This window comes from Myotis daubentonii, chromosome 9 (assembly GCF_963259705.1).
Source record: "Myotis daubentonii chromosome 9, mMyoDau2.1, whole genome shotgun sequence".
NCBI classification, from domain to species: Eukaryota; Metazoa; Chordata; class Mammalia; order Chiroptera; family Vespertilionidae; genus Myotis; species Myotis daubentonii.
The window spans coordinates 13,371,369-13,389,859 of NC_081848.1; the positions used below are offsets into that span (position 1 = coordinate 13,371,369).

An 18,491-nucleotide genomic window follows, 5' to 3' on the forward strand; every position below is an offset into this window, starting at 1 on the left:
ACTTTATATGATTATATGACTTTACACATCATTATCATTAATATTTTATTCAAACTTTACCCCAACCCTATAATTATTAGCCTTTTAAAAATAAGAAAAGCAGAAAAGCGAGGCTCAGAGTGGTTAAATAATCTGTCCAGGATCAAAGGTAGAATCTAACTTTTAAGTCTAATGTATCTGGTATGCCTGCTTCCAAAGCACATTTTCTCAGTCCCTGCTCTATACTACACAACAAAGAAGCACAGAGAGAAGGAAGGGCAGAAGACAGTATCAAGAATGACATCAGCCATAAATGTCATCGTAAAGCAGATTTTCCTCCATCCTGACTTCCTTTTTGTTCCCAGGGGAACCCTGGTATCTCCTACTTACCCATTTTCTTCTCAGTATTCTTTCCGCCGGATGTGGCCCAAAAACCTAGTCCATTCCCAAGAGCAGGGGTGGGCAAACTTTTTGACTCGAGGGCCACAATGGGTTCTTAAACTGGACCGGAGGGCCGGAACAAAAGCATGGATGGAGTGTTTGTGTGAACTAATATAAATTCAAAGTAAACATCATTACATAAAAGGGTACGGTCTTTTTGTTTTTTTAGTTTTATTCATTTCAAACGGGCCGGATCGGGCCGGCGGGCCGTAGTTTGCCCATGGCTGCCCTAGTGGCTTGAGTTAAAGCAGCACAAGTGTGTACACTCAATGCTCCCTTTTCTCATTCTAGGTTGAGGGAAGAGAAGACAACTATGCTACACAAGCAAGAAGCTATCCAAGTGAGCATGCTTGTGTGGAATTCATACAGTAATCAAAAGGTACCATAAAATCAATCTGACACACAGTGGCAGAACATTAAGCATTAATGGAAAACTATGCAAATAAGTCAAGGTAATTTAGCTATAAGGAAAAGGGTCCTGACTACTAGCACTATAATTTTAGAATTCTATTGGGCCCCAGAAATTATTCCCACCCCTCATTTTACATCTCATTCCAAAGCACAATTTACTCTTTTATCCATTATATGCATCTCTGTGTATATACCCTTAGGGTGCAACTTATTCATTTATTCACACTTCCTCACTGTCCCCCCCAAAATTGTTAGTCCCTTCTACATACCAAGCATTTACAAAGGTACAGAAATATAAAAGTAAGTAAGATAAATAACAAAATAATAAAATAAGTGAGCTAATACAAGTTAATGATAAGCACTATGAAAAGGAATAATGAAGAGTAATACAATAAAGAATGATCAGAGTTGGAGGTTGAGGTAGGGGATGGAGGGCCACTTTAGATTGGGTGGTCAGGGAAGGTCCTTCGGAAGATATTATATTTAAACAGACACCTAAATGTATAAAAAAATAATCTACACAAACATTTGGGGACAAAGCATTACAGGAAAATGAAACAGTGCATGCAAAGGCCTGGAGGTTGAGCAAGCTTGGTATAGTCGAGATACCGACAGGTGGTTGGAATGCTGGAGTGGAGTGAAATAGGGGGAGTGGAAGGGGATGAAATCAGAGAGGTACACAGAGGACAGGTCACAGAAAGAATTCAGATTTTGTCCGATGACAGTCAGTCTCGATATGGTTCAAAGCCAGGACTTCAAAGTGTGATCCCTCTGGGAACTCAGACATGCCAACTCTTTTGGCTGAGTTATAATAAATAAGACCTCCCATACTGGTATCTCACCTAAAAAATATATGAATTTGATGCTGTGAATACAATAAAAACAAGGCAGTGTGACAATAAAAACAAAGTAGAGTTGTTTGCATGTGTTTATGTTTTATTCGGACACAAGTGATTAATAAATCTGAATTGTATTTCCGAAAAAATTTTTTTTTAAGAATGCCAATTCTTGAGCCTCTCCCAGACAACCTGATCAGGAACTGTGGAGGCGAGGCCCAGCAATCTGAGTTTCAGCAAATCTGACGGGTGATTCTGATACCTGTTAACACTGGAGAACCACTGGTCTAAAGGAAATGGTATGACCTAATTTTTTAGTCATTCGGCTGCAGTGAGAATACAGTGTTAAGGGACAGGAGTAGATACCAAAAAACTAGATGGGAACCTCTAAGTGAGAGAGGACGGTGACAGTGGAGAGGAGGAGATTTATCACGCCGCATGAATAAATTATTTTAGTGCTCATTTTCCAATTTGAATGATGTCTATGAATAAGTAAATGAACAAGTGAATGGATAAGTTAAGGAGCAGAGCAAACGTTTAAAGATAAAGTTGCTGAGCTGCACAGAGGCTATCTTACTCCCTAATGAGAAGCTCCATCCTCTACCCCCTCCCATCCCTCCATCTGTGTGATCCTTTGAACAGCTGCTGCCTGCATTCAAGTCTAGGTCTTAGAGACTAAAAATGTCTCTGAGATGTCTATGGGCTACTGGTATATGAATTCATCAAGAGGAAGAATCATGCAATCCTGGAGCTCTAATACATAAAGCAGCTCCAAGGGCAGAGCTTTAAAGGAGAGGAAAGAGAGGGTGTGAAGGTCAGTGGTTAGAGGCTAGATTAAGAAACTGAGAAGGGCTAGCTCCTACTCCCTGCAATCCTCTGGATTCATCACCCCAACCCCCAAGGCACCTAAAAGCTGAATTACCTCAAGACAAGCCTTAGGCAAAGCCCCATTTCAGGAATTAGGAAAAGCATCTATTCCCCCACTCTAACTTCCCCAGAAATATGTAAAATAATACTTGCCAGTACTTGCTACCTGAAATCCCTTTAACTAAAACAGAAAAGAAAAAAAAACATTCCTTTTCACAGTTAGAGATAAAAAGCTTTCATGTGTATTTTCTTAAGAGGAACAACACCTTGGTGTGAATACATGTAAATCCAAACGTTAGTGGTAATAGATGCCCTCCTTTCTCAGCACTGAAAAGAGAAAGGAAGCGGAAAGAAGTCTAAAAGGCAAAGGAGGGCTTTGGACATGGAAGCCATGACTGAAGGAAAGGAAGGAGAAAGTCAAGAAAAGCAAATGTAACCCTATTCTGCCAACTCGTCCTTTTTGTCTTCATGGGCATGAGTACAAATACAGGTAGTGAGCAAAGGTACTTCAAGTCCGCAGAAGGCAGCCAGCACCCACGTAGTATGCTAACAGGTCTATTTGGAACCAGTGGGACATCAGGACACCTCTTTATATTGGAGTCACATTCCCTGTCTGTTTTCATTATACTGTGTCTGCATTAAACAGAACTAGAAAGGACATTTCGGCAATGAACAAAGAACCACCACAGGCTATTTCTACACAGATGGAGAGAAGGGAGAGTTGAGGCAGTAACTTAGATAAAAGACAACTCCATCTTAAAAACAAAATATAAATTTTCTGCTGATAATGGTAATATAGTCTAGTTGTCTATTTGATCAAATTTACAAGATTCCCAACCCAATTTGCCTGGAAGACAAAATTTAGTTCACAGATGGGACTTTTTTATCAGTTATTATTTGATTTCACATTAGAAAGGGCATTCATAACTCCATAAAATAATTTGCATTTGATTACTAATATTGTCATCAAATATTAATAATAATGATGATAATACACCCAACAGCAAATATGTAGTACTTACCATATACTAGGAACTGATCTAAGAATATTGACAAATTTAATCCAACACCATACTTAGAAAGCAGCATATCCAATGAGAGTGATTAAGTTTTATTTAGAATGTGTGGAGAGAGATTAATTTGACATTCTTACATTCTTTATCTCCATTAGGTTAAACCATTTAAAATCCCTAATGGCCTCAAACGAAAAGCCATCTCATGAGTTTAAATAATGTGTTTTTCCTAGTGAGGCACTCTTGAGGATTGATATGACAAAGTTTCAAAGCAATTCCCTTTGAAATGACAACATAATCATCAAGCACTTCAAGTATATGGCATAGTACTAGGTATGGAGTTATTTTTCTACTAAGTTTCTTCCCTTTTGTTTTATAAAAAAAAAAATTATGTAACACCTTAATAGAAAAATATATATATCCTTGATCCCCATGGCAATGACTAGTAACCATAAATGTTCAATGAGTCCAAAAGCAGGTCAAGAGGTATCAGGATTTGAATCTTAATTCCTCAAAAGTTCTTAAAAACTTACCAAGAAAAATCATGGTAGCACATAGAGAATATTAACAAGGTGAATTAAAAATATGCCTTCCTAATGCCAATGAATTTAATTTAAATAGCTAGATTGCATCGGAAAGTAAATCTAGGATTTTGTATTTTCCAATTGCTTCCTGCAACAGCCAATCAAAGGTCATATGTGGAGTCTAATGAACAAAATAAACTGATGAACAAAATAGATCCAGACACACTGAGGGGGAGGAGGGTGATTAACCAAAGAACTTACATGCATGTATGCATAACCCATGAACACAAACAAGAGTGTGGTGAAGGCCTGGGAATGGGGGGCAGGGTGAAGGGAGTCAATGGGGGGGGAAAAGGGGGACATTTGTAATACTTTCAACAATAAAGATAATTTTTTTAAAGAGGTAAGGGGAGAAAAAAGGTATACCTTTCATTCATTTGGAGCTTTCTATTTACAAAATAGTTTCATTGAAATTATCTCATTTAATAATGACATCTAATCCTTGCTTTAATTATTATTATCATCATCACCCTCTACAAAAGAGATAGTTACTTAAAAGTTTTACGCGGCCCTGAAATGGGACCGTATCACAAAGATGTCAACAAACGGAGCATAAAAAAGAAAACTGTGGCCTGTGACTCTAGCTAAAATAATACCTCTCACTGAACTGTATTAAACTTGTAATGATTTTGAGTAAACTTTACTGAAGGATTAAAGGATCTCAGTTGGTACCATTAAATCTTAGCACATTACTAAGGCAAAATTATGAGATGAAATGAAATGGATGAAAATGAGAGGATAAAAACAACAACAAAAAAGAAGAAGAAAAAATAAAAAGTAATACCAAAGGGAATTTTATTTAAAAGGATTAAACACAAATAAGCCTAAGGCAGTCATTCCAGGGTCCCGTATGAGCTACCCTCCATGCTGAGAGCACAGCCCCTGTGAAATAGAGCTGACCTGGTGGCAAAAAACTACATGCTCGCCGAAACCGGTTTGGCTCAGTGGATAGAGCGTCGGCCTGCGGACTGAAGGGTCCCAGGTTCGATTCCGGTCAAGGGCATGTACCTGGGTTGCGGGCACATCCCCAGTGGGAGATGTGCAGGAGGCAGCTGATCGATGTTTCTCTCTCATCGATGTTTCTAACTTTCTATCTCTCTCCCTTCCTCTCTGTAAAAAAATCAATAAAATATATTTAAAAAAAAAAAACAAAAACAAAACAAAAAAAAAAACTACATGCTCAACTGCTATGCTTGAGTAATTATCTTTAATTTGCCCCAGTAATGACCAAAATCCATTTTTACTTACCCAATAACTTGGTGCTCATAATACTGCAATGTCCTCTTGAGAGTTTGCTGAATCGTCTGAGGCTACAGAATAATAATAATAAATTATCAGCAAATCAGTGTCATTCCCATTCTGAGCGTCATAGGCAGATATGTAGCTTCTGATTTATCTCATAAGAGTTTTTTTTCTTTAAAATATTAACCCATGATGCATTTTGCCATGTATTTTCCCCACAGGAACTAATATGAGGCACTCAGTAATTACCCAGAATTTCCCAATTTCCCAATACAATAGCATTTCCTAGCCATATTTTTCCCAATTATTTTGTAGCAGCTATTAAGTTCAATAAAACACTCATTGGATGCCTATAATAAACCTAGGCCCCAGGGGCAGGGAGAGGGGATGTACTGAAGAAACATGGGTCATGCACAGGGCAAGCCTGACTTCCTTGCCACCCAAGAGATGCCAAACAAGGGTTCTGGAGCCTCCTTGCGGGACCACAAGTGCTCAGGGCAAGAAATGGGGTCTGAAGCAAATACCTAAACAGCTCATGACCAAATTTTATAACCCTCTCCTTTCCATGCCAGCTGAAAATAGAGTTTCTTAAGCCCAGATCAAAAAATGATTCTTAGACTTATTTAGGCAACAGAGCCTAAACTTGGAATTTCAGACTCATGGAGCCATAAAAGTGACACTAAGATCCTAGAACATACATCTTATTAACAAATTAAGATAAAAACCAAATTTTCAGTGTCAAAAGTGTAAATTTTAAAATAATAAAATGTTGTAGTCAATCAAGCAGGAAAAAAAGCTATCAAATGTTTATCAAAATATTGATCCATTATAGCGATGGATGAGTTTTAGGGAATATCATGACTCTGACACAGACTCTTCAAGATGTGAGGCAGCAAGGTAGTTAGATGACCTCGTGGGCTCCCACTAACTAAACTACAAGAACCTAGACAAGTCTAAAAGGGTCACCTCGGAAAGAATCTAGCACTGTGCTGGTACCTAAGAAACAGTTCAGAAATATCAACTTATTTCCCATCCCTAATCTTTCAAAGTGGCCATCTCAATAATATTTAACTTGGAGGAGACTACGAAGGTTGTTGTCGAGGTTCACTTGAACCCCTTCCATGTTCACCTTGCTATGAAAACATCCAGAATAGATATAATTATCTCCCTAACACTCTTCAAAGTATCAACATCCTCCTTCATGGGGAATGGCTGTGTGAAAGCTAGGAAAAAAGTGAACTTCAATTAAATCAAGAGCATCCACTGAGATGTTCTACACTGTCACTTAGGAGAACACTTGCCCTGAGCAAACCAAAGGCCTCACACACAATCTTCACCCCTGCCAAACCAATTCAGAAACTAATTTTAGGAGGAATCAGACTCTGAGGGTTCAAAGAAAGAGATACAGGGCAGCTTCTTCCAACGGCTGTTTTCCATTTACTAGTACAATAGGTTAAAAAAGATGAACATGAGGCTTCAGACTGGCGCAGATGTTTCTACTCATCAGGACAGAATCAAAGCAGAGTAAATAAAATGTGTCTAGGAAAGAAAAATCATTCCTGAACCAAGAAGCAATGGAGCTGCTGAGAAATCTAAGGAGGATGAAGCAAACACAGCAATCCTGGAGCACAGGAAAAGTGTGCTTTAAAAATCCACCCCACAGCCAACCTAAACCAAGTCATTATCAGTCACCGGCTCAGTACCCCTGCGAGCTGGGCCTCTTGCACTGGTTTGGCAGTTTCTGAGCTAAGATAACTTTCTCTTGGCAACATGCCCTAAAGGCAGTTAATATCCACAGGGGGATTATCCTCCCCATAACCTCTGATCCCAAAACATGGAGCAGAAAGCAGGAACTAGAGAGTGTACAGGGCCAGTTAAGACCAGAATGACCTCATTTCTACTAAAGGACATTTTTTTTGTCCCAGTACCAGGAATTTCCCAGGTTTTAAAAAGTGCATGTTTGTGAAAGGAGTTAAGCCTTTTAAAGAGATGACTTATTTTTCTTATGTGAAGCAGTTACTTTTTACTCCCCAGGAGGAGTTAAACTTATAGTTCCCAAATACATTAAAAGGAAAATGTTCTCTGAGCACACTGAATGAAGCTTCGACTTGCTAGAGCATTTATGTACTCCCTGTTGCTTGCCAGGCCAGTGGGCACATTCTGATGGTCTAAGCTACAAGCATGGAGGCTGACTGCAGAGTAGCCCCTGATCTTCAGCAAGCCAAGGGTGACTTCAACACAAACCTGATTCCTCCGAGTGTCAAATCGCGGAGATTCACTGGAACCTTCTCTAGAGTTTGCCTGATCGCTCAACCCATGGCTTTATCAGTGAGAGACAGACATCCTCACATAATCTCAGGGTCTCTCTGATCTAAATAAAAAAGCATGAAGTGAAGACCCACCTGTGGACCAAAGCCTTCCGTAGGGTGACTTCTGCCTTGACAGTCATAGGGTCCAGTTATTAAGAGTCTATGTATGCCAGTGATGCAGTTCAGTGTAGCTTAACAGGGAAAGCAAGGGCTATGCAAATCTACAGACCTTCTACTATTCTTTTCCTTAAGAATGCAACTCCGTACCTGTCCTCTACTCCACACTCCCATCCAACTTATAAAGGGTGAGATTCTGTTTTTCTCATCTGTGTCTTTCCTTTTCTTCAAGAAGGAGTTTAGAAAGATGATTTTGAAAAGAGAATTTAGGGTCAAATTGAGTTCAAAATCCAGCTCCGTGACTCACTAGCTAGGGCAATTTATTTAACCTCTCTGAAATATGATTTTTTTATGTATACATTATTTGTATGGGAGTTAATGGAAATACTTAAAGCAAAGTCTCTGGTGCACAGTAGGTACATAATAAATACTGGTTGTCACCATAATTGGCTAGAAAACATGGCTCCTGCTGTCAAAGTCTCATAATCCAGTGGAAGGCACTCTCCCCACAAGTGTAATGTTTCAAGATACTCATCACCTAAAAAAACCAACAGGCCCACCATTTCTGCAAACAATGAGAAAATGGTCCCCATTCTAATAGACAATGGGAAAAAAACAGAAAAGTGGCAGCCACATTTAAAACATTTTCAGTGAAACTCAGATCAGGCCTACAGAGAGGGTGACAAAAGCAGAATTCTCAAAATTAAGATTGAGGATAGACCTAAATCCAGGCCTATAGTGGGAAGGACATTGAAGCACCACAGCTAAGATCAGGACCCCAAGCCTTAACGCTTTACAACTAATAAGAAACAACCTATGAACCTCCTTCCTGGAACACAAAGAATGTGTGACCAGAGAGCAGTGTGACCTCATAACTTCAAGGCCATGTGCTGGGAGAGCAGAGAAACAAGAGCGGGAGACAAAAGCCATTGTTCTTATAAAAAAGAAAACCCAGCAGGTCTGTGACTTTTCTCCGCTTCCCCCAAAATAGGATTTAGATAGTGGCCTCTTACTGTCTTATTGTCCCTACTCAACACAAAGCAGCAATGGATAGGAAGACAGTTGGAAAGAGAACGCAGCCATCTGTGTCCTGCACACACATTGTCTGGGGCTCAAAAAGAAGGAACCCAAAAGCTTCCATCCTGTGGCAACAAGAAGCCCTCTCCACTTCCGGCCTCATTAACAGCTTCACACTCCTTGGCCGGCAGTCACTGACCCCCACAGACTAAATGTTATGCTCATGAAAGGTCATGGGATCCAAACAGCCAGCCATGAAACAGTCCCAACAGAGCCAGAGAAGTGATCCCTGAGGAGTGGGAGGAAGCCATTCCCAGCAGCTGGCCCTGCAGCTCAGACAGCCCTATGGAGGCTCTCACACAGTCAGGCCCTGCTCTGGACATCTGCACCAGACGGTGTGGGGACCCATCAGGCAGGAGGCAGGGAGACAAGTTGTATGTGTGAGTGTGTGTGTGTGTGTGTGTGTGTGTGCGTGCGTGTGGTATGCACACAGCATGAAACACAGTTGTCATCGTACTAGGTACACATTCATCAAAATTTTACAGACATGAAGAAGGTGAGGCTCCTATTGGTTAAGTGAATATCCCAAGATCACACAACTAGTAATTGAATAAGTAACTGCAAATCAGAACCAACTTTAAGTGTGTCTTCTTCCCACTAGATCAGCCGTGGGCAAACTACGGCCCGTTTGAAATGAATAAAACTAAAAAAACAAAAAGACCGTACCCTTTTATGTAATGATGTTTACTTTGAATTTATAGTAGTTCACACAAACACTCCATCCATGCTTTTGTTCCGGCCCTCTGGTCCAATTTAAGAGCCCATTGTGGCCTTCGAGTCAAAAAGTTTGCCCACCCCTGCACTAGATGCATTGAGGATCCCTGTCACCTTTAGTATTCTGTGTCTCCATGTCCATTTTTATATATACAACACTTCATCTTGCCAAAAATAAGCAAACAAAAATTCCACAGGTAATTTAAAAACAAATTGCCTGGCTGTGGTGGCTCAGTGGATTGAGCATCCTCCCATGGACCAGGAGATCACAGTTCAATTCCCAGTAGGGAACATGCAGGAGGCAGCCAATCAATGATTCTCGTCATTGATGTTTCTATCTCTCTCTCTCCCTCTCCCTTCATCTCTGGAATCAATAAAAATATATTTTAAAAAATAAAAACAAATTCGCTTCTGCTTTATAACATACATTCATTCATAAGCTACAGAATTAATGGAAACAATAGGTGTACCTTTAAAGAAATAGCTATAAATAACCATGTTATTACATTTACTTAAATATGAGAAAATTATATTTCAGTGTCAGAAATTAAATGAGATATATATATATATATATATATATATATATATATATATATATATATAATTACTAATGCTCTAAGCCAATGGTTTTCAATTCTGTCTGCACATTAAAGTCACCAGGGGAGCTTATAAGAAATACCAATACCTGAGTGCCACTCCCAAATTTTCCAATTCAACTAGTCTGGGAGTCCGGATTGCTTCTCATGTATTATCAGGGTTTAGGTACTATAAACATGATGATCAAGAGCAATACTCCATAACCATTCCTGAATAAGTCAGCCTTACTGAGAGTAGTTTATCCAAATATCAAGAGAAGTAAGCTTCTGCCCTGGCCAGTGTATATCATCCTGTACACCAAAAGGCGGCAGGTTCGCTTCCTGGTCAGAGCACAGACCCAAGTTTCAGGTTTGATCCCAAGTTGGGGCACATTCGATGTTTCTCTTTCTTCTCTCTCTCTCTCTCTCTCTCTCTCTCTCTCTCTCTCTCTCTCTCCCCCTCCTCTCTCTCAAATAAAAAAAAAAAGGAAAGAGAAGTAAGCTTCTGAGAGATGTTCATACATAACTGCTAAATTCAACACAGTTCCATTTATTAGCTGTCACTAAAGGCTTATAATCAATACGATTTTGTTAGATAAACAAATAACTATATTGCTTGTGGTATATATATAGGATTTTTTAAATGTCCTTCACAATTACTTCACACTGGTGCACTGACATCAGCATTCAATTTTGTGCTGACTTGAATTTAAGGTGCATTCTGATAAGTCGAATCCCCGCCACCACATCTGAACTCCCAAATCATTATTGTATATTCTCTTCCTTCCCTCAACAAAATTTTAAATCCCCTTAGTACACTGATCTCAGATGACACTCAGGAGCAATCATGCCTCCATTTCCTCGAGCCCTCGATCCTCACTCCTTAAGACAGATGATGGTGTGAACGAGCTTCTCTACATTATGTAAGATGGTCTGAACCACTGATGGTGGAATTTGGGTAAATAGGCTTATCTGTGAGGGATAAATTGGAGGGCAAAGAACCCTTCTCATCATCCTCCAAGCCTCAAGATGAAGATCTCCACCACATAAAAGCATTTTCCTTATGAGAACATGATATGCCAGATTCCATCATTTAAAGTGATCAAAATTATAATGGTAGATAGACACCCTGTCTTTGTGGCTAGCCCTTAGACACCAATGGATCAAATTACATGATTGGTATTATTAATAAAACTGGGAAAAATAATAAGTCACTTCAAACAACCAGATTAATTACTTCTGAAAGAGATGTAATTGTAATAATCATTAATCTTGCTAAATATCCAGATACAATGTTCATTCATTTTCCCAGCCTTTGGACAAACTTACTACATATAAACCAAAAGGGGGAAAAAAAACATCAGACTGCAAATTAAATATAGTACTTTGAGTCAGGACCTCTGTATTTCAAACCCAGCTGTGCTATTGACCTTTTTATAAAATTAGCCCAAATCTCTTCACCTGGGAGTAAGGAACATTGGGGGGAGGGGGGAAAGGAGGAATGCCTCCATTTTCCCATCTGAAAAACACTCATAATAAAGACCATTATAAACTGATGAACAAAAATAGATAAGAGGCAGAGCAGCATTGAACAGACTGTCAAACTACAGTCAAACTACACCCGGGGAGGTTTGGCGTGGGGGGTGGGGGGGCGGGTAAGAGATCAACCGAAGGACTTGTATGCATGCATAGAAGCATAACCAATGGACATAAGACACTGGGGGGGTAGGGGAGGCCAGGGGAATGTCAAGGGGGGGGGGAAGGAGACATATGTAATACTCTTTGTAATACTTTAAGCAATAAAACAAAATTTAAAAAAAAGAAGTTTGTATTCTCAGGGTTGTTTTGAAGTAAAGCATTGCAAAGTTCAGCCCTGGTACACAGAGGGTCAGAACAGACTGGTAATTAAACGACCTTTCAGGAAACTTGGAAGGCCATTTCAAGTGATGGACACTAGTACTCTGCCAAACAAAACTGGTAGTGCAGTGGGCAGTTAGATGGGCATGAGGCTGGGAAGGATGGGCCAGGTGCGGAGGGTTACCAGGGTGGAGAGCCCCTCGGTGCCTAGCAACAGGCAAACTACAAGCCTTGGCAATGACATCCAGGCCTCAGCTGTGTTTCAGCTCCAGGACCAGAAGAGCAGCAAAACCAGACAGAGGGATGCCATGGCTGATGTCAGGACCAGCTGCATTGACTGATGCCCCCTACCCTGATGCCAACCAATCAGTGGAGACCATTTCCCTGAGGAGACACACCTGGAAAGCTGATGAAAACTCTATTGGAATCCTCGCCCTGAGGCCTCAAATAAAAGCCCTCAGGACGGAGGACCCAGCTGGTCTCTCTCTAGAGCAGGTCTGAGCCTTTCCCCATCCCAGGACATGCTCTTTCTCTCTCTTTTTCCAGAGCCTTTCCTCCCTCTTTCCTCTCTCAAGGCACATATCTCTCACTCTCTCTCCTAAGCTCTAAGCTCTTCTTTTGCCTCTGTAACTTGTTCTCTAAGCCCATTTCTTATTCTTTTTTTAACTTCTACATTTATTCTGGCTGGTGTCTGTGCTGCTGCTCTTCCTTAGATGGAATAAGTCTTCAACATCTTTTTTTTAAATATGTTTTTATTGACTTTAGAGAGGAATGTAGAGGGAAAGAGAGACAGAATCATCAATGAGAGAGACTCATCGATTGGCTGCCTCCCGCACACCCCCTACTGGGGTTCAAGCCCACAACCCGGGCATGTGCTCCTGACCAGAATCAAACCCCAGACCCTTCGGTCCGCAGGCTAACACTCTATCCACTGAGTCAAACCAGCCAGGGCAGCCCATTTCTTCTATGGCTCACTTCTTCTACCTCTGTGACTTTCTAGAAAAACCTTCTCTTATTGTTTGAGTCTTGGCTCTGAATTCTTTCTTAGCCAGAACTCAAGTACCAAGATTGCTGAACTGAAGTTAACACCTACTACCGTTTTTCTGCCACTATCAGTAGTCCAGATAATGAATTATGAAATGCAAAAATAATAACTGTTACAAGGAAAAAAATAAAAGCTAGAGATGCATTACAATATAGAATTCCTCTACCATACCAGTTGAACATCTGCATGATTTCAATCTAATCTCCACTTTATTCTCTTTGTGAACATGGGTGTACATCTCAGTGACTTCATGAGAGCTTAGGGTGAAGGCTGATATCATGCTAATTGACCCATAAAGGGATTCAAACTGATAACCCTGGTCTTATTAGAAGTATGTTCTAATTAGCAAAGCACAGTGGTTATTATCATTGTAATTATTTATTGTAACTGAATGTACTTAATGTATAATCAATATGGTAATTAAGTATTTCTATACAACGGATGTGTTTTCCTTCCAAGTATTTTCTTCTAATTTTATTTTAATGTCTTTCTAAAAACAGCCATTGAATTTGATTTGATATAAGACTTAATACCATCAATACTAATTTAAACTGAAAACATACATCCCTTCAACTGAAATAGATCCAAAGAGTTAATTATTTATTAATCCTTTACCTACCTTCAGACAAGAGCACACATAAGTCATCCAAGAATACCTGATGTTTTCAGTGAACTCCAGAAAACAATAACACCACAGTTTACAAATCACTCTCTTTTCCTTTACTTCTTAGATATTCATGAACATCATGAGTCTCAAATATCATTACCCGCAAATCCACATTTTACAGAGGAAAAAGCCAAGATTCAGAAAGGTCAAAGTGGTTTGCCTCAGCTGGAAGAACTGCCAACAAGACTTCGATCTCCTGCTGCTCACGTCGGTAACATTGCATTTTGGTGACTATTAGAAATTCTTCCATGTATCTATCCGAAATCTCTTATTTCCTTTTGTGTTGTTGTTTTTTTTTAATGAATATGAAAATGATGTAAAATTATTTTCCCCAATATATCAATGTTGTCATTTTTATTTAAATAGCTCTAGTATCATCATTAACTTCTTAGTAGGAGAACTTCAGGAGAAATACGCTCCACTGGTCATCGTGGCCACTCGGTCGTCTGACTACAAATACTGCCTGTGAGACAAGGTGGTATCACTTCTAGACACTGTGTCAGGAAAATGAGTCCTGCTGTATTTCAAACATTTGAAGGGACATGGCTCCGGTCCTGAACCCTTAAACCAAGCAGAATCTCACAGGTGGCGTGGGGCTGACTCTGTATGCAGAGTGAAATAAGGGTAAGCTTCCTGGATTAAACACTGTAGCAGCCTTCAACAATATTAAGTTGTGCCTAACATGCTACATGCAGCAACTCACTTAATCTTCATAAATATCCCATGAGAGAGGAAGGTGTTACCCCCATTTTATAAATGTGAAAACGAAACCCAGGGGAGTTAAAAAACTTGCCCAAAGTCACTTCAGTGGTAAGCATCTGAGTCTATGGATGCATCTCATCTATGTCTGAGGGCCTCCCAGGGCCAAGCTTTTCATCTGCTCCTCTGAGCAGCAATGATCTATCCTCAGAGGCAGAAAAGGTTACAGTTGAAAAGAAGCCATCTTGGCTAGATTGTGTGATTTTTGGATGCAGCCATTTACTTTTCTGAACCTCAATTTCTTTTCTGATAAAATCAAAAAATTACTAGCATACTATTTATCAGGGTTGTTATAAGATCAAAATGAAATAAAACTATAAAGTATTATACAAATATATGTCATGTGATGATCCTATGGGGCGGGGGGTGGAATCTCTTGATGAGGAAGTAGTCAAAAAATTGTTAAATTGAAATAAACTGTCCATGTCTAACATTTAGGACTGTTGCCCGGCTTGCCTCACAGCCCAAAAATGCCAATGAGATGCTGCAAAGCTAATTAGTGTCTTTTCGACTCTGGAGTACCACACCGGATAGCAACAGCCTTCATGTCAGAAATAATGTCTAGCCTTTTAAAACACCTTTGCGGCCTCCACTCCAGCATTTCCAAAGAATTCCCTGTTGTTTCCAGTAGTTGGAGCAACAGTGAAGTGTTTCCTAACCAGAGCCCAGAAATAAAGGAAGTAATATTTCTGCCTGACAGTTAAAATATACAATTAACACATAAAACAGGGAAATGTTTTGTCAACCCTAAACACACTGCTTAAACAATAATTGTAACTGGGTGATAGAGAATGACCTCCAGTCACCAGCTAGGGTATATAGCTCTGAGCAAAGTGGCCACTGGACAATAGAATGAACAAAGGTAAAAGAGATGAAAGGAAGTTGGGGGGGGGGGGGACGGTGCAGTTAGAGAGAGCATCCATAAGAAAGAGAAGGAAGGGGAATCCTTTATGAAACATTGCATCTAATACTGTTCAGGGAGATATTGGCCCTCTGTCACATTGAGAAAGATTATTCCTAATGTAAGGAAAATTCTTCAACCATCTTTACTAAAAAGAGAGTCTTATAAAGAGACGTGGAGTGCCACCTCTCAAGTGCAAGGCCTCCCCTGCCATCAGACAGCTCTCGGCAGTGCACTGAACAATTTGGGATGAAAGTCGTTTTGCTTTGACTCTAACTGGATTAAAGCAAACTTTTGATTATGGCTTGGTTCCTCATGAACAGGTAAGAAAGTGCTGACCATGCAGACTTTGAGAAATCAGCCTCATTTCACAGTTATTGCTCAATGTAAATAATTGTCATCAGATGCCAACCAAAGAACCGTGGGCATTTTGTTTAGCCAGTCAGTGGCTGAGAGTCTGACTACCTCCAGACCATGACCAGCACAAATACTTGGAGTTTAAGGGTCTCAGATGCTGCCCAGCTCTGTTTCAACCTCTCTTAGAAGATAAAACTCAACGAGGGTCTAAAATAATAAGATTGAGTGTTGACTATAATCGGGTGATCCAAATGACTATGAAAGGTGCTTACCAGGCAGATGTTCAGCAGATAAGGACTGCCATGTCATCAGTGCTTATGATGCACGATTTTCCTAAGCTGAGGTACAGATAAACACACTTCTTTCAGGACAAAAACATGCAGGCAGCAGAACACTAGTACTACATGACATGGAAAGTCGTACCTTTTTTGTCACTTAACTCTGAGCACATCTCTTAATCTAGGTATTAATCCATCAAACAAACACTATTATATTACTTCCTTGGTTCTTCTAATAATAATTTGTTAGATATGTGTATGAATGGGTGTGCACAATTATATACAATCTATGAAGAGAAATTTAGACCCTTATGCATGTAACTATTTCTATGATAATCATGACTTCTTTCATATTCAGAAAGCAAACTATGTACAAGTAACATCATTGCTCTTCCCAGACTCTGCAGCATAAGCTCAGATGTTGGCAGTGATGATGGCTTTTGTCAATCTGGTCGTGGCTACCTCCATCATGGGAGCCTGGAGCATACAAACATGACAGTGGAAAGGCAAACTAGCTCAGCCTAGAGGCAGAGTCTGATGGAGAAAGAGACCTTTGTCATTTCTAACACAAGTCTGTGTTGTGTGGACTTACAGCACAGTCAGGAACTAAACAGTTGGTGAGAGGAGGTAAAATTCAAGAAAACCAACAGGAGGGATGGAGGGGATCAATTGGGGGGGGGGGGGGCGGGCGGGTAACATCTGTAAAACTTTCAACAATAAAGATAAATATTTTAAAACAAGAAAAAAAACCAACAGGATATTGCTACCACCCCTTAGCAAGTCACAAAGTAGGAAACATATGGGAAATGAAATAGGGAACCTACCCTGAACAATGCTGTATATTGGGATGCAACAATTCATGGACATGTCAAGAGATATGTCAGAATAGAAAGAACTTAGGACCTGAAACAGGAGAACGAGGCTCCAAAATGTAGATGGTTACTAGCTTCTTGACGTTGGGCAAGTTACCCTTCCTCTCTGAGCTTTTGTTTCCTTATCTTTAAGTTGAGTTGATAATTAATCCTGGTCCTGCCACAGCATGCATTTCCTTGGTGAATCAGGGTGGGATAATGTGTATTTAAAACATGCTTGGTAAACTCCAAGCAGGTACCATTCAATGCCTGTGGCTCTTCTGAATGGAAAGTATAGGTCGGCACATCATTTTTTCACAGCCCTGGAGTGAGGAAAGTTAAGAAGAAAAATGCCTTACGTTGTCAGGGGTTAAAGACAATATAGTTGGTGAAAGCCCCTGGTTTTTCAAAATTCTCTTCAAATCTGCTTACACTAAAAACTACTCAAAATAAGCCATCTATCATTTAAAAAAGGTCATTACAATGTGAATTGTTGTGGGGTTCATATTAGAACTCTGACAAAAGACATCCAAACTTGCTCACGTCAGAACCAAATGTTTACCTCTAGTCACCAGTTAGGGTATATAGCTCTGAGCAAAGTGGCCACTGGACAATAGAATGAACAAAGGTAAAAGAGATGAAAGGGGGTGGAGGTGGGGGCGGGGAGGTGCAGTTAGAGAGAGCATCCATAGGAAAGAGAAGGAAGGAGAATCCTTTATGAAACATTGCATAAAGGATTCTTGGCCATTCTTGGCCAAACATTCTTGGCCATTTGTTTGTCTCATTGCCTAATGGAAAGTTTGTAACTGGGAAAAGTGGACATGAAAGAACATGACTAAGAAGTGATATTAGGAACAGCTGCCTACAGAGGAAGGGAAATTTCTGGCACAGTATAGATTTTTCTCAAATTCTGTCTAGAATACTACACAGTTTTAAGTTTCTTGCTCTGCAATTCAGTTGTATAACTATCAGTTAACTGTTGACCCTCAGAAATCAGGTACACCCATTCACACCAAACAACAGGGAATTTTAATGACATGATACTTAGGAACAAGGTACTGATTGGACATTATTCTCTTTTTTCCATTTTTAAAAGACATTTTCATTTTCTTGCATATATAAGGGCACTTAACGGAATTTCCCACGCAAACCTAGTACAGGGGCATCCAAAAGTGGCACAACGCATATTAATTCCTGAATTATGCATGTAAGTAGAAAAATTTCTAGAATCTGCAAGCATTATAAAACATAAGGACAACATTAGTATCATTTAGTCTTATGAGCCTTATTTAAAACTAGAGGCCTGGTGCACGAAATTCATGCACTGGGTCGGGGGATGGTTTCCTCAGCTCAGCCTGCACCCTCTCACAGTCCTGGACCCCTCACTTTTTACCGCCCGCCTGCTCACTGCTCCTTACCACTCGACTCACTACTCCTTAGCACTGCCATGGAGGTGGGAGAGGTTCCCGTCACCACCACTGTGTTCACCAGCTGTGAGCCAGCTTCTGGCTGAGTGGCGCTCCCTCTGTGGGAGTGCACTGACCACCAGGGGGCAGCTCCTGCATTGAGCATCTGCCCCCTTGTGGTCAATGTGCATCATAGCAGCTGGTC

At 40.2% G+C, this 18,491-nt stretch overlaps 1 protein-coding gene across 2 annotated transcripts in view; it reads right to left on the reverse strand.

Annotated features, from left to right (window-relative positions):
• GUCY1A2 (guanylate cyclase 1 soluble subunit alpha 2) overlaps positions 1-18,491 on the reverse strand; it is a 286,323-nt gene that overhangs the window by 250,065 nt on the left and 17,767 nt on the right. For both annotated transcript variants that reach the window (XR_009454357.1, XM_059707959.1), the window contains exon 2: positions 5,380-5,441. Coding sequence is in view for 1 of the 2 variants with exons in the window: in XM_059707959.1 (XP_059563942.1) it covers positions 5,380-5,441 (62 nt within the window). In the remaining variant the exon portion in view is untranslated. The remainder of the gene's footprint in view (positions 1-5,379; positions 5,442-18,491) is intronic.